The 23799-nt window shown below is 36.2% G+C and overlaps 1 protein-coding gene across 1 annotated transcript in view; it reads right to left on the bottom strand.

The window, feature by feature from the left end:
* Positions 1-23799, bottom strand: part of LOC123541787 (NAD(P)H-hydrate epimerase-like) — a 136569-nt gene that overhangs the window by 103225 nt on the left and 9545 nt on the right. The window contains exon 3 of the mRNA XM_053531143.1: positions 18085-18221. Coding sequence (XP_053387118.1) covers positions 18085-18197 — 113 coding nt within the window. The 5' untranslated portion in view covers positions 18198-18221. The remainder of the gene's footprint in view (positions 1-18084; positions 18222-23799) is intronic.

Raw genomic sequence — 23799 nt, 5'->3', positions numbered from 1 at the left:
TTCTTACTAAATCAATAAGTCCCTGATTATTTATCGTGATGTTTGCAGTGGTAGGCTAATGAAGAACGCCATTTGAACTTCTTGCCGCATCTTTTGCATTCGAAAAGATACTGTGCTTTGTGCTTAGCAGCGGTGTGTACAAGGAGATCATTTTTCTTCATTCCTTTATACTCGCATTCTTTACATTTTGTGGAATCGTCTTCACTAGCCTCCATACTACCACTTCATCTTCTGGAATGGGCTAGAAGACTTTGCTTGTAATTGAAAGTCTTCTGGCAAGTCTCACATATAAGTTTTGTACCATTGTGTTTACTTCCAACATGGTTTTTTAAATCATATTTACTATTGTAACTTTAGTTACAATGCGTACATTTTGAACTTTTGTCATTCTCGTGAACTTTCACATGTCTCTGTAGAAAATTTAGGAAATTTTCTTTTGAATTTTTTTCCCACAAACGGGACACAAGTGTTGTTCATCAACAATAAACAATTCCTCTAATGGATTTACAATCTCCTCTACCTTGCCGCCACTGGCCATGATCGGAAATGAAAACTGCAAAACAAAAAAGATCGTGTTATACATCACCGTCTTATTTGACTATAATTTTATTTACAAATAATGTGCATGTATCTGAAGAGCATCCAAACCCTACCGTACGTTAAATTTATAGCAATAATTTGTATATGTGATGCGCCAGGCGAAAAAGGGTGAGTTGGTAAAAATGGAAATTTAGACATTGATACTGTGTTAAAATTTTCTCTTTCATCTTTCATGTGTAGTAAATTATACATAATGTTACATGTATATTAGAATGTATAAATAAAATGGTAAATAGTCTTACCTTTCAGACAGAAGCTATATCAATATGAAACTTGTTTCAGAACACTACTGTAACAATGGCTTCTGTTCGTCACTTCGTCAGAAATCTGGAAAAAAATGAAAATGGGTATTAAAACTAGGAAGCTGAACAAAAAAGAAAAACTTAACTAGGATACTTAAAAAGTAAATAGGAATGCAAGCTACATGGGAATATCGGTAACGCATTTTCTCTATGCTGCAATTCCTATTTTTATCTCTTTAAAAGACACGTGGAATGGAATCCTTTTCTAACTTGCACCGCAGCGTACAGATTTTCTGCTCGATTTATGTCCCCGTGGAGTACAGAAATTGCTTTCACAGCTGCGTACAGTCCTTTGTTTACGCTTTGCACCGCGGCGTACAGCATGCCAAATTTAAAACCTTTGAAACATCTATTTTAGCGGATATTGGCCGGAAAATAATGGACATGCACCAGCAGCTAGATAGTCTTCGTACATGCGGACAAGTATTTTTATGGATGCATTCATTTTAGCCGAAAAATCGTCACTTTTATTTCGTTTCCTCGCTTCATTTTTCGAATCCTCAACACGTCGTGTTCAGTTCAACATTACAGGAAGACGCTGTAGTTCGATCAAAAAAGATGATGAGCTGTTGATTTGCCATTTCAAGCTCTTTAGTTTCATGTATTATCTACTGTAGAGGGCGTCATATTTTAGAAGTTCAGACCAAAATCAAACGACGCTTACCTTTCAACATTTCACGTCCGCCATCTTTAAAACACCGCGGATTTCCGGCGTACAGAGTTTCCATACAGTGCACAAGATATTCCCAAATGACCCCCAAAATAATTCTGATGTGAATTTTCATACCAGTCTAGTTAAGTAAGCACTTATTCGCAATTGTCAGTATGAATTAGTTTACAGACTGCGATCAGTTACACTCTAGGGTCTGTATACATTGCCAGTTTTTACATGTCATGCTTTCTTAAAATCCATTACAAATATTTGCCATTTAAAAGACTCTGTAGTCCATACCTATCTAATTGTGAAACCTAGGTTTGCCAAAATATGGACCAATTTTCCAAAATATTGCCATATTTGGCCTGGTGACAAAAAGTTAGGGGTAAAGCAGGAGTCCAACAATGCACAGTACCTTGCACACTGAAACCACTCCCATACCTATTCCACATAACACAACTATCTGTCAACCTCTTATTTTTTGTTTCATACCCTTGCTGAATTAGGCCTCTGTTGTTTTGACATTTGCATAATTATACAGCCAGCATTCAACTTTTGCTATCTCACAATACCCTATGACCAACTTCAGGATGCATTCTCATTGAGCCTGAGATGTCCAACATAAACACTGTCACTTTTATCGACCATGTGGACCTCGTCCTACATTTGACCGAGTTTGCAGACGATGAAAGTGGACTTTCTTATTTCGAGATTGGTGTTATTCCATTAAGGTCAGCTGAATGTTTGTCAGATGTTTTTAAAATGTCCATTCCACACCACAAAAGTACAAAATTCGCACTGAATATTATTTTGAAGGAAGAGGGCAGGGCCTTCACTTTTGACACTAACCTTTATTTTAAGATTTTCGCATACATATATGGCTGGAAACAACAAACACTACCAACTGCTATCCTAGTAACTTTGGTGTAGGCTTCCATATTGCCTTATTTACTTTGTATCGTGAATTTGTTCTACTCTAAAAATAAAACATCTTACAGACATATGTTCAGCCTAGTCTGATAAAAATAGTTGCAGTTGAAAGGGTTGAGCAATGCATGAAACTGGCCTCAATTTTGAGTTCAAGTCAATATTCACAGAGCTATGCAGAAAGCTACATTGACCAAGCCCCATACTTCCCCAAAATAAGTGTAAACAAGAGCTCGTCGAACACGAAATGCCCCCCTTGATGCATGCAGTAATTGCACAAGGAACAGAAATTATTATGCTCACTGTAAACAAAAGTTCTACCATTCTGGTTTAATGTGACCTTGACCTTTAACCTATTAACCTAACAAGAGATTACAGAGTGATCTTAGCACCATCCACTGTTCCAAATTTCAAGACTAGCTCAAGGTCAAATTTCATTTCGGTACAAAACAATGCGTATGTGGTCCAAATTTGAAAGCTGTGGCTTGAGAAAAGTGAAAGCAGGTCACTAGATTAATTTCAAGTTCATTTCGGTAGACAGAACTATGCATGTGCTTCAAATTTGGAGGCTGTAGCTTGAGAAATGTTAAAGTAGGTAATAGGTAAAAATCAATGTCAAATTTCAATTCAGAACACAAAAAATATGCATGCGGTCCAAATTTGAAGGCTGTAGATTGAGAAATGTGAAAGTAGGTCACTGGGTCAAAATCACGGTCAAATTTTACTTAGGAACACAAAACTATGCAAGTGGTCCAAATCTGAAGCCTGTACCTTCAGAAATGTGAAAGTAGGTCACTAGGTCAATCTCAAGATCAAAATTCAGTTCAGTACATAAAACTATGCTTGTGGTCAAATTTGAAGGATGTAGCTTGAGAAATGTGAAAGAAGGTCACTAGGTCAAAATCAAGGTCAAGTTTTATTTTGGAACAAAAAACTATGCATGTGGTCCAAATTTGAAGCCTGTACCATCAAAAATGTGAAAGTAGGTCACTCGGTCAAGATCAAGGTCAAATCATGTCAAGGTTCATCTTGCCACTTAAAACTATACATGTGGTCCAAATTTGAATGATGTAAGTTATGGACATGAAGATTCCAAGTTTTTCCCAATATAAGTCTATATGAAAATAAAATCTGGAAAGTAGATCCCTCGTAAGCACCGAGAACAAGGCAAATAGTGAAAATTGCAGACTTGGTTTGATTCAGTCTGTTCATGGGCAGTAATGGAAAAAGCAACACTGCCCACGCCCCCTAGCACCATATGACCCCTGCGGTGGGGTCATATTTGACCCTAGAGGGATAATTTGAACAAACTTGGTAGAGAACCACTAAATGATGCTACATTACAAAATATCAAAGCCATAGTCTTTGTGGTTTGGACAAGAAGGTTTTCAAAGTTTTTCCCTATATAAGTCTATGTAAACAATGTGACCCCCAGGGCGGAGCCATATTTGACCCTAGGGGAATAATTTGAACATTCTTAGTAGAGGACCACTAGATAATGTCATATACAAAATATCAAAGCCCTAGGCCCTGTGGTTTTGGACAGGAGGTTTTTCAATTTTTTTTCCCTATATAAGTCTATATAAACCATGTGACCCCCAGGGTGGGGCCATATTTAACCCCAGGGAAATAATCTGAACAATATTGGTAGAGGATCACTAGATTTTGCTACACACCAAATATCAAAGCCCTAGGCCCTATGGTTTTGGAAAAGAAGATCAGAAACCGTTTAACTGTTCCTGGCCAATGCGACCTTGACCTAATGATCTCAAAATCAATAAGCGTCATCTGCTGGTCATGGCCAACCTAACTATCAATTTTCCTGACACTAGGCCAAAGTGCTCTTAAGTTATTGCCTGGAAACCATTTTACTGTTCCTGGTCACTGTGACCTTGACCTTTGACATACTGACCTCAAAATCAATAGGGGTCATCTGCAGGTCATGACCAACTTCCCTATCAACTTTCATGACCCTAGGCCTAAGCATTCTTGAGTTATCATCCGGAAACCGTTTTACTGTTCAGGGTCACTGTGACCTTGACCTTTAATATACTGAACTCAAAATCAATAGGGGTCATCTGCTGGTCATTACCAACCTCCCTATCAGCTTTCATGAGCCTAGGCCCAAGTGTTCTTGAGTTATCATCCGGAAACCGTTTTACTATTCAGGGTCACTGTGACCTTGACCTTTGACATACAGACCTCAAAATCAATAGGGGTCATCTGCTTGCGATGACCAACCTCCCTATCAACTTTCATGATCCTAGGCCCAAGCGCTCTTGAGTTATCATCCGGAAACGGATTGGTCTACATTCCGACCGACCGACCTACCGACCGACCGACCGACACCTGCAAAACAATATACCCCTCCTTCTTCGAAGGGGGCCATAATTAATGCTTGTTTTTGTTCATACCATAATGCTGTGTCCATACCATAACACATGTCCATACCGTACATGTATGACTTTTTGTCTTAGATGAAAACTTATAAGGACAACAAAATATATTTTCGGACAAAATGCCACCAATGATTATTTTCCTAACAGCTGCCATAATCAGTCTTACTTCTGTTCTAGTGATTTATCAATTGGACAAGGCTGTTATAATGTCCATATTCACGGCCTCTGTGTCTTATGGTAATTTGTTCCATTTTGTTTTTGTTTACATCACATTGACATAATTATTAAAGACTGTAACTGCAAATTTCCAGCTTTAATTTATAGTGAAGGAAGGCCCGCAAATGCTCCTCTGGACAATATTTCATTGTCACAGACTGGACCCTGGACAGAACCACTGACCTTCCACAAACCACCTACTAGTAGAAGGCTTTCTCACCAGGGTTTTTTCTAGCTAATTTGGGAACATAACCTATACCCCCAGAATTGGGAATTTTGACGCGTAAATGTTCCAAATTGGGAAATATTTAGTCCCATAGGATATAGCAAGGATGTGTTTAAGCACTTTCCCATACACTTGTTTCACATTGTACAACCTCTTTAACATACTTCCATTACAAAATTGTCCATAATTTGGACAATGTTTGTGCAATTTTGATGAAATTTTTTTCAGAATGTAGATTGGGAATTTTTGCACTCATTTTGGGAAAAATACATACTTTTTGGCATTGGGAATATAGCCGAATAACGGCTATAAAAACGGCCGAAAAAAAAACCTGCTCACATTCATACTATTAAACTAAACAAGGCTTTAAGTAATAGGAGAAGGTGCCAGTGGCCATAACCACTCTGATATTGATGCATTTCTGACATTTAGTGTTCTCTGCATTTAATTACATGTAGTATATTATCTTAGCAAGAATTATGACAGAAAGAAGTAAACGGCAATTGAAAACCCTCTCTGAAAGCAGGCACTGAAAGTCTGAAACCCATTGGGATCCCATCTGATGTATCACTACCAGCTAGTCATGGAACAATTAACATTACTGCCTTCCTGTCCCAGGCTATAAAGGATAAGATTCTGCAGCATGTGAAGGTGCACTAAGCAAACTTCATGCCTTGCACAACGAAATGGCTAACACTTTCAAAATGAAGGGACACATACTTAGTAATGAGCTCAATTTTATTTTTGTACAAAAGTTACAAATGAAACATTCATGTAGGTTCATGGTAATATATTCTGGACTTTAACTGTTAAGTGTTGTAAACATTTGAAATTATCAGTGCCATTCTTCTTCTAAACTCTCTACAAAAGAGGCCAGGACAGGATACAAATGCTACAATGTATAATTTATATGACAAGCCAATCTGTCAAAACTTGAAATATCTTGGTCTAACACAAATCAGTGTACCATGGTACATGAGGCTACTGTCAAGGAAACAGAACTTTTTTGATAAATAACAATGTATGAGAACTATTTTTACAACAAACTGATCCATCAAGCATGACATCTGTTTCAACCATCTTAGAATTATGATAAACAAAAAACTTGCTCTGCTTAAAGAATGGATCGGATTTTGTAATCCATCATTATGTACACTCTCACACAAGCAAATAGGTGAGAGGAAATAAGATTTCTGTCACAGAAAGTGGCAGCTAATTCATTATATTTTCAAACATTTTTGTTTTGTTTTTTACTTTCAAAAGAGCACCCAAGCATTCTTATGTCACAGTCTGTCAGCTAAATTTGTAAGTTATATTGATCATAATGCTAGGCAATAAACATATTTCTTTCATATTTCTTTATTATAATTGTAGTAACTAGATTATATCTTCAATGCAATCATATAGATCTACTAACTGGTTTAAAGTAGTGGAACCATTCTGCTATTTAAGCACTCTCTGGTCTGTTCATACTGAAGGTATATTTACATCCAAAGAATGGCAAACTGCCCAAAGAGAACACTCCATCTCACAGACAGTGGCAATTGTATCATTATGAGTCTGTTTCTTAACCTTTACCCTTCTAAATTTCTATCATGAACTTATCCACCTTTCAATCTGGACAATACCATTAACTTTTATATATACGGAGTGCTTACTAAAAAGATACTAACTGAACAGCAAACAGTGCAGATCTTGATCAGACTGCATGGATGTGCAGTCTAATCATTACCTTCAATGGTAGCAAAGGCAGAATCAATCATGTCCAGCATACTTATAATGGGTTAAAGATGCATAGTAACATAAATAATTGGACAAACATTTGGTGATTGTTAGCATCATAAAGTTCAAATAAGAGCAAATCCAAAAGCTGTCTAATGACAACAGGCTCGACTACATGAAGCCCAAACTCCTACAGAACACTAGCTTACATACAAAGTGTAAACAAACTGGATACCAGTGAAAAGGTAACAACAGAATTTCTTCTGTTTGAAAAATTTCAAATTGTCTACTAAGCTAAAAGACTGATTAAGTCACTTGTTCATGTACAACAACAGGGTGCATGTATGGATTCCTCGATAAAGGTAACATTTTCTTAAATATCTTTTCAGCAACCTGTTCAAATAAAAGGAAACATAGATGAGTGCCGTCTCATATGAAAATCCAACACTCGGCTACAAGTTTTCTGTCTCAAAGTCCGTTCGTTTTCTCTAAAAGTGCAACCGCGCAACTGAAGTGAACAAATTTGATGATGTTAAGACTGGGGACATTTTCGCAAATTCAATAAATAAACCCTTTAAAAGGCCGTAAAAGACTATTTTGCGATACGGATATTTGTACGAGTATTGTCTTGACATATACACTTTAAGAAATGCAAATTAAGAGCCTTCAATAGCTTCCGAGACCGGATTTATCAAATTGCTAAGCAGGGGTCCGCTTTTTCTTGATGCTAAGACGGGGGCTTGATTCAAAGATTTGTTATTGAAAGTCTTTTGTATTTCATTAACCCACTTCATTTAAGTTTTCCCCATGTTTATACTGCTTACTGTAAGAAAAATTTCGTTGTATGTGTAATAAAATTCAAATGTTTATGACATATGAAAGCTTTTCGCCGAGTGTACAGTGAAATTTTACCTAAGGTAACTACTTAGTACTTAATTTAACTGATTTTATTGAAAATGCACCAACTTTCTCCTTATGTACCACATTTCTAGGTCGACTAAAATGTCATGTCTAGATCATTCTTTGTAACCTTTGTAACAAATACTGTTAAGTTTTTGAAAAAGCAACAGTTTATATTTAATTCTATTTCAGTCGCCTTAACTTTGAATTTTTTTTCGGCTGAATGAAATACATTTGCGCATCTGACATGAGCGTCAGTAACAGTTGCCAAAAGAAATCGGAAATTGTACTGGTTTCATTGGTCATAAAATGTATATGTTATTTCCAGATATCTTATTTTAAGACATTTTGTTCGAAATGTCCTTTTTGGTTTAAAAAATATAAAATATTATTATCAATGTGGTACTAAAGTGCATAAATTTACATTTCAGACATTTGTGTGCCAGGAATGTGGAAAGACATATAATTCAAGAAAAAGCCTTCTGCGTGGCTTTATTTCCAGAGAGGCGACAGAAATGATGGACCTTATAACTGCGGCAATCTGTCTTTCCCGGTGAGACTAATAATATTATTACTAGTATATTACGACCTTACATTGGCATATATTAAGCATTGCACATTTTGTCCATCTCCTTTTTACTTCTAGAAATTGTTTTGACTATAATGTGGATTACTTTACATCTTTCACAGCTGATAGGCCGTGGTTTGCAGGAGACCGTAAAGGGTGGATATTTTGGTCCTGTGTTTCAATGACCCTTAATCATTCCCATACAGTATGCTTTGGTGTCCAACTTCCCATTTTGTTGTATCGAATAGTCTATACAGCCCACAGAATATCATTTTACTGAGCCTGTAAAATGTCCCATGTCATTTGAATGAAGTACCAGCCTGCAATGTATACGCTCAAAACCAATTCTCATCTTTTTAGCAGATCGACTAATATACATGTAGGCTTTAATTCTTTTTCTGTGTCATTATTTTTTGCAACAACGTTCTGAGAAACTTGATAGTGTCAACGTTTTTGCACGCATTCATAAATAATTTTACCTTACTCACAACTTATTTGTCTTTACTTAGTTTCCACTTTATGAAATTTAACGCCAGTTGTATTTTGATCACTTTATCAAACCATTGTTCCTGGGAAGAACCGGCACCATATTCAAATCTTAAAAGAAATGTCCACTTTCTTTCATAAGAGACATAGTCGGTTTCGGGCTTCGAATCATGGTCGTCAGTGAGAGAGATCTTACAACTCGACAATTGAGGCGGTCAACCTCTTTATAGTATGATTAAGTATTAAAATAATCACTGCGTCATTAATGTGTTTTATGATAAATATTGGCTCTGAATTATGTTTTCTTTTGTTGTAGTTTTCTTTAAATGTTAACCTTCGAACATTTACTATGATTTTACAACAAATGTGAAGAAATTACTGGCACATAAGACTGATAATTCAATACATGTATCTAAATAACATTCGAAAGTATGATAATTTATTTCAAACTGCAGTTCAGATTTGTATTCCAAAAAAAGCGATAAAAACAGCACACAAATATGATCTAAAAAGAAAAAAAAATGAGAATCTTATTAACATTGCTGTGCAGATTCTCAATCATTTCAGTTGTTACCTTAAGAAGCAAAGCAAAAGTAAGAACTTTAGAGACCTGTTTCAGGTAGAGTTATCGAAAGTTAAACAAAAAGAAGCAAACTAATTTAAACAATGAAGACAAAACCAATGTGACAAAAACAGACTTACTATTTTTCCAAAGCCTACCTGGAAATGTAATAAAACTATTAAGATAGGGTGTCACCCAGGTATTGAAGTACTTCCGGGTCATTGTATCCTAGGAAGCAATTAATTCTTTGAAATTTAAAGTTCCCGATTTGAAGCATCTCTGCTTTGACTTGTTAAACATTTTGTGTCATTTCCTATGTCTTTAACAGTTGTTTTGTCCGTGTTTTTTCCAGGACAACATTTCTGTGCGGAAGGATTAAAAACTATTCCAGACTGGCGGCCATGACAGATGTGGGTTGGAAATCATAAAGAGTGACTGAATACTTTGATATGTAGGAAAGAAGTTCATTGTTGATGATAGTGTTTCTTTATTTGATTTATTGACATTATTCATCTTCAGAAATACAGAACTCTCAATGCTGTAAATTTGTTGTGAAATTCGCTGCTGAATCCATGTCCAAAAGTGTTTGTTTTACTATACAGCAAAGGAAAAATTGTACCGGACTGACACCATAGAGTGAAAGTTGGTGAATTTTTCATTAAATCTGTCAAATTAAGTATTTCACCTTAGGTAAAATTTCACAGTTCACAGTCGGTAAAAAGCTTTAACTTGTCAGACCATTTGAATTTTAACATACATACAACAGGGTTTTTCTTGAAGTAAACAGTATAAACATGGAAAAACTTAAATGAAGCGGGTTAATGAAGTACAAAAGACTTCCATCACCAAATTATTGAATCACGCCCCCGTCTTAGCATCAAGTAAAACGGACCCCTGCTTAGCAATTTGATAAATCCGGCCTAGGAAGCTACTGAAGGCTCTTAATTTGTAATTTCTTGAAGTGTATATGTAAAGACAATACTCGTACAAATATGTGTGTCGAAAAGTAGTCTTTTACGGCCATTTAAGAATTCATCGATTGAATTTGCGAAAATGTCCCCCGTCTTAACAGCATCAAATTTGTTCACTTCAGTTGCGCGGTTGCACTTTTAGAGAAAACGAACGGACTTAGAAACAAAAATCTTGTAGCCGAGTGTCGGATTTTTATATGGGACGGTACTCATCTATGTTTCCTTTTATTTGAATAGGCTGTTGAAAAGATATTTAAGAAAATTTCACTTTTACCGAGGTATATCCGCCATGTTTTTGGCACCCCAGATTAGCGAAAAAGTCACGTGGTACATGCACCCTGAACAATGTAATTAAGAGGCATTTTTAATCTCATCATATAAACCAGTCTACAAATGACTATAGTTTATACTAATATATTTTGATAGGTAGATTGTGAAACAAGTTCTACAATTTATATTAATCACTCTCGACACCTCATGATTCCTGATGGAATCCATGAGGGTATGAGAGAAGATGCCTATTTTCCTTTTAATGCTAATCTAAGTGCCAAGCAAGGGAGCTATTGGTACCATTTTTCACATCTTTGGTATGATGCAGCTGGGGATCAAACCCACGACCTCCTGCACTCGAAGCGGACGCTCTACCACAAGGCTATCATTATGACTATAATAGTCCTGCTCATTGATTTACACTCAAATGATTTCCTAAAAAATTATACCACGCAATGCTTTAGATTAACATGTACTCACATTATAGCCTGTAATCTGAGCAATATGACTTTAAATTTTGTGAAATACTGTCCATTCTTATATTCAATCTATCAATTTGTTTTTAATCAATCACACCATCAAAATATGAAATGACCGAAAACATTAAAAACAAACATTCATCTGAATAACTGCATAAGATATTAAAAAAAAAAAAAAAAAAATGAGGATTCTGCATGCTTTTGATCTGTGTTGCAATATAATGATTTATATATCATAGATTATTTCTATAATTTAATGAAATACTGGAATAGATCAGTGAAAATATCATTTGTATGCGCCTCCCTTGGGCCACAGCATATATAGTAATTGCAGCATCTGTCTGTCTGTCTGTTCTTTTGTTCATTTGTCCATTCATCTGGATTTAGCTAGTTAATTAAATGTAACTCTGTCATCCATCAATTGATTTTAATATTGCTAGGCATAAATGTTCCCCATATTGAGACGATGTGTCATGCACAAGGCCCAGACCCCTAGCTCAAAGTTAAAGCTCACACATGGCAGTCAAAGGGCTTTTTCCTGTCCAGTCTGTAAACTTTGTCGTCCATCAATGAATTTTAATATTGCTTTGCACAAATGTTCCCCATAATTATTTGATGTTTCATGCACAACATCCAGAATGCTAGTTCAAAGGTGACAAGGTCACACTTAGAGGTCAAAGGTCTTGAAGGGGCTTTTAATATTACTTGGAACAAATATATCCCATAATGAAACAACCTGCCATGCATAACACCTTAACTGACCCCTAGCCTAGTCACACTGAGAGGTCAATGGTCAATAGTGTTTTATTTTACTGTCTGATCTATAACTCTGTCAATTTCTAAAAGGGATTCAGGCAGTGGTTGCTGAGAAATACTCATGACTATGATGGTGCCACAGTATACTAATTTTGAATAATCTAATGACAATAATTAACTCAGTGAAAAACCTGGATATGAAGACAATATGTGCATCTCTTCTTGGGACTGAAGCTTCCTATGAAGTATGGCTAAATTCTAACCAGTGGTTACTGAGAGATACACCAAACTGGAACACTATGATAATATGCATATCTCCCCTTGATAATGAAGCTTCCTATGAAGTTTCACTAAATTCCAACGAGTGGTTGCAGAGAAATACTCCAGACAAGAATTGTACTATAGTATACAACTGTTGAATAATCAAAGGGCAATAACTCTGCGAAAAATCATCTGACTGGCACATGAAGAATTTATGCCCATCTTCTCTTAATAGTAAAGCTTTCTATGAAGTTTCACTAGACTCCAACCAGTGGTTGCTGAGAAATACTCTGGACAAGTATCGAGGAACAGACAGACGGATGGACGAAGCTGCGTGAGTGACTATATATGCTTCTCTTCAGGGACTATGCTGCATAATAAACAAGAGGACCATGATGATCCTGAATCGCCCACCTCTTCCCACATGACCAAGTTTTGAGTATGACGTCGTTTTTTCTATTATTTGACATAGTGACCTAGTTTTTGAGCTCATGTGACCCAGTTTTGAACTTGACCTAGACATTATCAAGATAAAAATTCTGAACAATTTTCATGAAGATCCATTGAAAAATATGGTCTCTAGAGAGGTCACAAGGTTTTTCTATTATCTGACCTATTGACCTAGTTTTCAAAGGTACGTGACCCTGTTTTGAACTTTACCTAGATATCATCAAGGTGAAGAACATTCTCACTAATTTTCATGAAGATCTCATGAAAAATATGGCCTTTAGAGAGGTCACATGGTTTTTCTATTTTTATACCTACTGGCCTAGTTTTGACCGAACATGACCCAGTTTCGAAAATGACCTAGATATCATCAAGGTGGACATTCAGATCAATTTTCATGAAGATCCATTGAAAAATATGGCCTCTAGAGAGGTCAAAAGATTTTTCTAATTTTAGACCTTCTGACCTAGTTTTTGATCGCAGTTGACCCAGTTTCAAATCTGATTTAGATATCATCAAGATGAACATTCAGACCAACTTTAATACAGATCCCATGAAAAGTATGGCCTCTAGAGAGGTCACAAGGTTTTTTTATTATTTGACCTACTGACCTAGTTTTTTAAGGCACGTGACCCAGTTTCAAATCTCACCTAGATATCATCAAGGTGAACATTCTGATCAATTTTCATGAAGATCCATCCAAGGGTATGGCCTCTAGAGAGGTCACAAGGTTTTTCTATTTCAAGATCTACTGACCTAGTTTTTGATCGCAGTTGACCCAGTTTCAAACTTGACCTATATATCATCAAGATAAACATTCAGACCAACTTTCATACAGATCCCATGAAAAATATGGCCTCTAGAGAGGTCACAACGTTTTTTCATTATTTGACCTACTGACCTACTTTTTGAAGGCACATGACCCACTTTCGAACTTGACCTAGATATCATCAAGATGAACATTCTGACCAATTTTAATGGAGATCCATTCAGAAGTATGGCCTCTAGAGAGGTCACAAGGTTTTTCTATTTTTAGACATACTGGCCTAGTTTTTGACCGCACATGACCCTGTTTTGAACTTGACCTAGACATCATCAAGATGAACATTCAGACCAACTTTCTTACAGATCCCATGAAAAATGTGGCCTTTAGAGAGGTCACAAGGTTTTTCTATTATTTGACCTACTGACCTAGTTTTTGAAGGCATGTGACCCACTTTCGAACCTGACCTAGATATCATCAAGATGAACATTCAGACCAACTTTCATACAGATCCCATGAAAAATATGGCCTCTAGAGAGGTCACAAGGTTTTTCTATTATTTGACCTACTGACCTAGTTTTTGAAGGCACGTGACCCACTTTCGAACTTGACCTAGATATCATCAAGGTGAAAATTGTGACCAATTTTCATGAAGATCTCATGAAATATATGGCCTCTAGAGAGATCACAAGGTTTTCTATTTTTAGACCTACTGACTAGTTTTGATGCATGTGACCCGTTTCGAACTTGACCTAGATATCATCAAGATGACAACCAGACCAACTTTCATACAGATCCCATGAAAATATGGCCTCTACGAGGTCACAAGGTTTTTCTATTATTTGACCTACTGACCTAGTTTTTGAAGGCACGTGACCCACTTTCGAACTTGACCTAGATATCATCAAGGTGAACATTCTGACTAATTTTCATGAAGATCTCATGAAATATATGGCCTCTAGAGAGGTCACAAGGTTTTTCTATTTTTAGACCTACTGACCTAGTTTTTGAAGGCACGTGACCCAGTTTCAAATCTGACCTAGATATCATCAAGGCGAACGTTCTGACCAAATTTCATGAAGATCTTGTGAAATATATGGCCTCTTGTGAGGTCACAAGGTTTTTCTATTTTTAGACCTACTGACCTAGTTTTTGATGGCACATGACCCAGTTTCTAATACGACCTAGATATCATCAAGGTGAACATTCTGACCAATTTTCATGAAGAACTTGTGAAATATATGGCCTCTAGAGAGGTCACAATGTTTTTCTATTTTTAGACCTACTAACCTAGTTTTTATCGGCATGTGACCCAGTTTCGAACTTGACCTAGATATGACCAACTTTCATAAAGATCCCATGAAAAATGTGACCTCTAGAGTGGTCACAAGCAAAAGTTTACGGACTGACGCACGCACGCACGCACGCACGCAAGGACGACGGACGACGGACACCGCGCGATCACAAAAGCTCACCTTGTCACTTTGTGACAGGTGAGCTAAAAACTACTAAAGCAAACAGTGAAATCTCTAAAACACAAATATAGGTCTTCTGTCAATTTTTAATCAAGTCCAGAAAAACTCTGATGCGAAACTTTTCCAATATTCATGCAGAGTTTACTAAATGAAAATATTATGTTATTTTTACCTGAGCTTTAATAGTTTGCTTTAAACAAACATTGGATATTGCTGTGGGTATTACATATCACTGAAAACAATTAAAATATTCTCTGCAGAATTTCATCAGTAGGAAAAATTTGAACACAACGACTGAATATTTCATATCTCTGATTGAAATAATGTTCTTATCCATTAAACATGCGCTCGGGCGTTTATTTTTCCAAAAGAGAAGAGATCAATTTCAGGCCTCGCGTCAAGCTCTATAACATATTGACTAGAATTCTGGAACTTTACATGCAAATCTGCTCTGAAATAAAATTTAGAATTAAGAGAACATAAAACGCTTGAGTTTAATCCTTGGGCAGGGAGACAATTATGTGAAGCAATTGTTATTCACATCCACAAAAAAACATCACCACTGAATGATTTTAAGCTTGACCAAGCAAAAAAGGCAATTACTGAGGCAATTCAATAAAAATCTACTGCTGGCAAATATGCAAAAGACGGAAAAAATTTCCATAAAATAGCGGAAATCCCGGCTGGAAAAAAGAGACAAGAAAATTTTATTCCCACACTTCAAGGAGAAAACAACAGCATCCTTATCAAAAAAATCTCACATTACAGAATATAACAGATTTATTATTGAACAGTCTTACCGCTAAAACTAAAAAAAAAAACTGTTTGCTAATCTAATAAAGAAGGATCTTGGTAATTCAAAGGGAAAATGAAGTTGACAGTTCGAAATAGAAAATCTAATTTCCTTAATTTAATGCAGTAACATTAGGACATCACTTTAAGTGAAAGTGCTTATACGTTCTGAGTGTCTGGACTACAGAGAAGTAAAATGAAGCTGAAATAAGATATAATTATATAGATCTGTAATTTCAGAGAACTAAGTATTTTTTTTTTTTACATTATTCAGTTCAATGCCTGCACAAGTTTAAAATGAAGTAAAACAGCAAGCTAGAATTTGGGGGCGAAATTTTTCCCAATAATAGAATTTCTTCAATCTTTGGATATTAAAGAACAATCATTTAAGAAACAACTAGATGCCCATGCCCATGTTGAGCATTTAGATTCCTCAATGTATGTCAAAGTTATGGAGTGGACAAGATCTGAAATTACTTTTGACCTCCAACTGTGACCTTGACCTTTGAGATAGGAACCTGGGGTTTGCGCATGACACTCCGTCTCAATAAGGGTAACATTCATGCCAAATATAAATGAGATTGCTCGCACACACATACACCAAACCGCCATTTGCACAACTATGTCTTTGCTTCTGCAAGCGGGCTCAACAAAAAATACAATAAAAATCATAGGTCATCGGTATAGAAAAAGAGTAATCTGCCCTTGAAAATGACATTTTCCCCAGCTCATATACAGGGAATTCTAACATATACCTGTAATCTGTACCCGTCCCACTTCTATGTCAGCGTATTTGCCTACAAGACGGGTTTACCCATCTTGGGATTTCCCCGACATTCCAACATATAAACAATGCAAATGACATCACATGAATTTATTGTATGTTCTGCAGTGAAAGGGTTAAGGAATACAATTACACAAAACAAAATATGTGATAATCTAGTAAAATGGTATAATCTGTGGGAAATAAGTCATTATTTTGCATTAAAGGCTTTGATTGGCTTTTTCAATGATACAATACTTGTGAAGTGCTGTTTATTTGAGAGGATGATACAAGATGCTTAAGATCAAATGTTGAAAAGTCTCCAGTAAGTATTAAAGTTTTTCCAATTTTTAGATATTTAAAAAGGGACAAAGCTGAACCACTGAACAATCTTGAGAGATGTTTGTGCTTTATTGCTACAGACCTTGTTTGTTGATGATCTAGAGGACCAACCTAGAGAATAGATATTGTACTTTTAAGAAAACTGAAAAGCAGTAACTGTTTCATTCTTACAAAAGCAGTTCCTATCCACTGTGCAACTTCAAAGCTCATGCTTTTAAATACTGACAGTACCCAGTGTAATGTATTTATCAAACTGAGTTATCAAGCAATTACTATTGTACAAACATGTAATTTCTTGCACACCAGAATGGTGTTTCCAGTGATTTTACCCATGCTGGCAAAACCCATCTGGAGATCCCCCATGCCAGATGACTCTCGTGCTGTTAATGACAACAGTTACTAGTGGTTCATGCACCCAGTGCACATATTGTTTATGTAAAATACGAAAAAAGCAGGTCCCTTAGTAGTTTCTCTCTGTTCCTTATAGTATATTTCTCAATTCAAAATACGTTAGTTTACCATAAAAACATAACGTTACACTACAAACAACAAAACTAAAGTGGAACTTTGTTACTGTGCGTAACGCAAAACATCATGATGTCACTTCCGTTTACAGACGTTAATTTCCCGCGCTTTGTGTTCATTCTCCACTATAAGAAAGGGTGCTAAAAAGAAACTATTCAAAATGCTAACATGTATACGATATGCAAGAAAAAATATGTCATGTGTATCCGAATCATTACCACCCAATGCGCAGGTGCCCTCGGGACGGATATTTCTATCTGATTCGTAAACACATGACAGATATTTTTAGTCTTTTAAACAATTGTTACAATTGGTCGAAACTGCCACTTAAAACTTTTTCAAATTTTTGCTTTCATACCCACAGAATCTGATATAATAATAATCAGGTTGTAAGTGGCTCACACAAGATAAATCTTTGGCAGTTTAGATAAATTTATATAAGAGAGGTACTTAAAGAAGTAAGCATTATATGATCTGTATCATTATCTTTTTGTATTTTCAATATTACCATGCACTTTGGTATTTGCTGAATTTATAGTACCTGCATGGACGTTACAAACGAATACAAAATTTCTAATCCTATTTGGGATATTATGGTCAGCACACTGAGCACAACATATATTCTATAAAAAATTATGCTGTGAGACAAATATTTTTATGTAATTCTATAAACTTACTTGAGGTACTTCAGGTTTCCTATTTCTACTGCCATATTTCTGTACGTCAGATGTTGTAAAATTGTTTTAGTACGAGCAAACACACTAGCTCTACGTAGAACACTCACAATCATCAGGATCTAACAAGTCACCTGAAACTAAACATGTAATCTTATTTTAAAAATTAAACCATTATTAAATCTGACAATTCAATATCATTGTTATCACATCATTTCTTCATCATCATCACCATCTTTATCATCATCATCATCATCCTTATCATCATCATCAATGTTGTCATCATCATCCTTATCCATACTACCACTCACACCATACCATCATCATCAGCATCACTATTATCACAACCTGTCCCTTCTTCCACCTTTTTAATCATCATTGTCATCAATCGTTGTCATCAATCAATGTCAATATAATCTTAATTAAATCATCCTCAATAAAACTATCGCAATCACACTTAGCAATTGCATTATTTTCACTTGTAAGTAACATCAGTTTTCTATTTCAACAAAGATGGAGAACTGAAAGTAAAAATATTTAATAAGCCTAGTTTCATTATTTCCCCTGGAATATCCATTTTTCCACAGTGTTCAATTTTAAAATGTATCATTCATAGTAGAGCTACTAACCAGATGGGCCAAGAGTTAATTTGACAACAGGACTTATCTGCTTACCTACCAATATTTTTCTTGATTTTAGAAATTTATTCAAAGATACATCATAATTACATGATTTTTATAAATTGCTAAAATCCTCCGTGGCCGAATGGTTAAGGTCACTGACTTCAATCACTTGCCCTCATCAATGTGGGTTCGAGCCTCACTCGGGGTGTTTAATTCTCTCTGTGACGAAGCCATCCAGCTGGCTTACAGAAGGTAGGTGGTTCTATCCAGATGCCACCTCGTAATGAAATAAAGCACTTAGGGGCACCTAGAGTCTTCCTCCACCATCAAAACTGGAAAGTCTCAATAATTGACCAATATTAGATTTCATTAAGGCAATCATTCTGACCAAATTTCATGAAGATCAATTGAAAAATACAGCCTCTATTGCATACACAAGGTTTTTCTTTGATTTGATCTAGTGACCTACTTTTTGATCCCAGATAACCAATAATCAACCAAAATCTAGATTTTATCAAGGCAATCATTCTGACCAAATTTCATGAAGATTAGTTGAAAAATACAGCCTCTATCGCATAGACAAGGTTTTTCTTTGATTTGACCTAGTGACCTAATTTTTGACCCAAGATGACCCATATTCAAACCTGACCTAGATTTCATCAAGGCAATCATTCTGACTTAACTTCATGAAGATCAATTGAAAAATATAGCCTATATCGCATACACAATGATTTTCTTTGATTTTGACCTAGTGACCTAGTTTTTGACCCCAGATGACTCATTTTCAACCTCGGCCTAGATTTCATCAAGGTAATCATTCTGACCAAAATTCATGAAGATTAATTGAAAAATACAGCCTCTATTGCATACACAAGGTTTTTCTTTGATTTGACCTAGTGACCTAGTTTTTGACCCCAGATGACCCATTTTCAAACTCGGCCTAGATTTCATCAAGGTAATCATTCTGACCAAAATTCATGAAGATCAGTTGAAACTAGAGCTATCACTAAAGGTGATGAATGTACCCCCCCCGCATGCACTGACACAGTACATTGCAATTTGACGCACACAAGATTGCATGTATATAGACTGTATGTATACAGTATAGTAACAAAAAACAAAGTCCCATAACTATGCAGAATATTTATCTAAAAGAATGTAACATGCACCATGCACAACTAGGGTTGGTACTGATCACTTGTGTGAAGTTTCATTAAATTGTGTGTAAGGGTTTGGTAGATTAGGCACGCACAAGATTGCATATGCAGACTGTATGTACATAGTATGTTAACAAGAAACAAAGTCCCATAACTCTGCAATTTTTGTCGCTGAAAGAACCTAACATGCCTCATGCACAACTACTGTTGTTACTGATCACTTGTGTGAAGTTTCATTAAATTGTGTCAAGGGGATGAGGAGAGATGGTGCGCACAAGATTGTGTCTATGTATATAGTATAGTAACAAAAAAATAAAGTCCCATAACTCTGCAAATTTTTTTTTCTGAAAGAACCTAACGCCCCATGCGCAACTACTGTTGTTACTGATCACTTGTGTGAAGTTTCATTAAAACGTGTCAAGGGGATGAGGAGAGATGGTGCGCACAAGATTGTGTCTATGTATATAGTATAGTAACAAAAAAACAAAGTCCCATAACTCTGCAAATTTTTTTTCTGAAAGAACCTAACATGCCCCATGCACAACTACTGTTGTCACTGATCACTTGTGTGAAGTTTCATTAAATTCTATCAAGGGGATAAGGAGAGATGGTGCGCACAAGATTGCATCTACGGACAGACGGACAGACAGCCAGACAGACAGACAGACAGACAACCTGAACCAGTATACCCTCCCCCCACCTTTACAACTTTGTTGTCGGGGGGTACAAAAATACAGCTTCTATCGCATACACAAGCTAAATGTTGACGGACAGACGACAGACAGACGACGGACGACGGACATCTAGTGATCAGAAAAACTCAGATCCTAACAACTGCGGTTGGACATTATTCTAGTTAAGTGTAAAGTTTAAGTAAATCGCAAAGTATTGTGAAGATCATTTCTCGCGTAAAAAGTCACCTGCATCAGCTTTCGTGTTTGCAACCATTTGTTGCGTAATATAGTTGCAAGTTCGAAATAAAACAAGAGCTCCTAAAACACGAAATGCCCCACTTGATGCATCCAGTAATTGCACAAGGAACAGAAATTATTTAGCCACTGAACACAAAAGTTCTACTGTTCTGGATCAATGTGATCTTGACCTTTGACTTACTGACCTCAAAATCAATAGGGGTCATCTGTTGGTCCTGATCAACCTCCCTATTAATTTTCATGATCGTATGACCAAGGGATCTCAAGTTATCGTCCGGAAACTGTTTAACTGTTCCAGGTCAATGTGACCTTGACCTTAGGCCTACTGACCCAAAATCAATAGGGGTCACCTATTGGATATGACCAACCTCCCTATTAACATTCATAATCCTAGACTAAAGCGTTCTTGAGTTATCATCCGGAAACTGTTGTTCTGGGACACTGTGACTTTGACCTTTGACCTAAATATCAATAGAGGTCATCTGCTGATCATGATCAACCTCCCTTTCAAGTTACAATGATCCTAGGCTATAAAGCGTCCAGAAACCGTTTGACTGCTCCAGATCACTGTGACCTTAACCTTTGACCTAATGACCTCAAAATCAAAAGGGGTCATCTGCTAAATATCATTACCAACCTCCATATCAACACTAATGATCCTAGGCCAAAGCATCCAAAATCCATTTAATACTTCCGGGTCTCTGCGAGCTTGACCTTTGACCAACTGATCTCAAAATCAATAGGGGTCATCCTGGTTATGACCAATCTCCCTATCAAGTTTCATGATCCCTTGCCCAAGCATTATTGAGTTATCATCCAGAAACTGTTTAACTGTTCCAGTCCACTTTGACATTGACCTTTGACCTACTGATCTCAAAATCAATAGGGGTCATTTGCTGGTCATGATCAACCTCCATGTCAACTTTCATGATCCTAGGCCCAAGCGTTCTTGAGTTATCACTGGAAACCTTTTAACTGTTCTCGGTCAGTGTGACCTTGACCTTTGACCTACTGATCTCAAAATCATTAGGGGTCATCTGCTGGTTATGACCAACCTCCCTATCAACTTTCATGGTCCTAGGCCCAAGTGTTCTCGAGTTATCATCCAGAATCGGATTGGTCTACATACCGACAGACTGACCTACCAACCAACCGACCTACATCTGCAAAACAATATACCCCTCCTTTTTTGAAGGGGAGTATTGTGGGGGGGCATAATTAAATTGTCAGTCCCCTATGTATTTGACACCTTTTGAAGTAGTGACCCGTGTCAGGAAAATAAAGAAGCAAACCCACTGAAGCGTGACTTAAGGTACTTCTGCCATCTTGAATTTAGAATGACTTTCATTTTCGGTTTGAAAATACAGTGCACCAAAACTTTCATATGCAGTTGTTTCATAGCACAAGAACAGCTCAGTTTGCAAGACCTCAACTAAAAGTAGCTGTACAAAAAATTGAACTGAAATTTGGAAATAAACAAAGCAGATATTTTACCTGTAATTTTCCATATTTTCGGTAGCATTTATATATCATTTTTAATTACTTTATTAAAAACTCAAAGTTTCAGTAAATATGTATTAATTCGTTGGGAGAATTGTCTTACTGAACAGAACTAAACTTATTCCAAAACCTGTTTTCAAATCTGACCACTGCATTTATTAAAACGAAAATAGATCTTACAAGTTGCTATTTTCAGCATAAATAAAAGTAGTGCAATGTGTGGACAAGATTTTTTCTACATATGGTGTACCAAACTATCTAAACTTGTAAGACACATCTCAGACGCAATGTGAACAAGATTTAAAGCAATGATCCAAAACTCAGTTTAATTTATTATACTGGAATTGATGTACTTACGCGCTGCTTATCTCACGGAAAATTCTGTGGAAACGGAATTTTCGGCACTTTCTGCGATAACTACCAAAATAGCTAAAAGTAACTTTTTCACACATACATAATTCTATATTTATAAATTAAATTATATTAATTAACAACTTTATTTAGGAAAACTCAATATTTCTTTTTCTAAACGGTCACAATGGCCTTTGTAAGAATGGACATATTTTAAGTCTCACCGGCACAAATATCTCAAGTAGGGTAGGCATCTAATCTGTTTCATGTTAAAAATAAGTTTTTCCTTCCCTATCCATTCAGATTAATGTGACGTGATTGAAAGGGAATATCCTGGTGGACGGTGAAGTTTAGTTTCCACTTTTATTCATTAAATCCACAAAAGTACTTCCGAGGGGTAATATCTACCCACGCACATTTTTCTTTTTAGAAATCTCCTTGCTTTTTGTGTTTGTTTCTTTGATTTTTTTTTTTTCATGTTGAGGTGGCCTGTCATAAATTCCCCAAAGTATTAACTTGATACGATAACAAACACAGTCTTGTCAAATATTAACTTGGACATATTAATTTTGAGCTGACCCCTAGTTTATTGCGCTACGGGCGCCGCCATATTGGAAAGCTGACGTAACGTCATATACCATTACAGTTTATGTAGAAAAACGAAAAATGCAAGATTATTTCTGTAAACGTAATAGGTGGAACAGACTTTAATATAAACAATTGAAAGATTTGTTTTAGCACGATATATGCATGAAATAAATGAATGAATGAATGAATGCTGAAATCGTCAGCGTTGCAGCAAGCCGAAATAGACTTGAAATAAAAACTTAAAAGGTATAATATAATAAAAGAAATAATTAAAACAAACAATTTAAAGTAATTTCTGTTAATAGTAGACAGTGGCTATGAGAACAGGCTAGGATTAAGGAAGTATTTAACCCTTAACCTGCTATATTTCTATAATGGACTGGTCCATCTTTCAATTTGGACAGTACCACTTATTGCTCAAAGGGGTTTTCACTGAAAATTTTACTGACTGAATAGGGAACAGTGCAGACCATGATCAGACTGCACGGATGTGCAGGCTGATCTTGGTCTGCACTGGTCGCAAAGGCAGAATCATCTGCCGCCAGCAGGCTAAGGGTTAAGAGGAAT

This window comes from Mercenaria mercenaria, chromosome 19 (genome assembly GCF_021730395.1).
Source record: "Mercenaria mercenaria strain notata chromosome 19, MADL_Memer_1, whole genome shotgun sequence".
Taxonomy (NCBI): Eukaryota; Metazoa; Mollusca; class Bivalvia; order Venerida; family Veneridae; genus Mercenaria; species Mercenaria mercenaria.
This window is presented reverse-complemented; position numbering and strand designations above follow the sequence as displayed.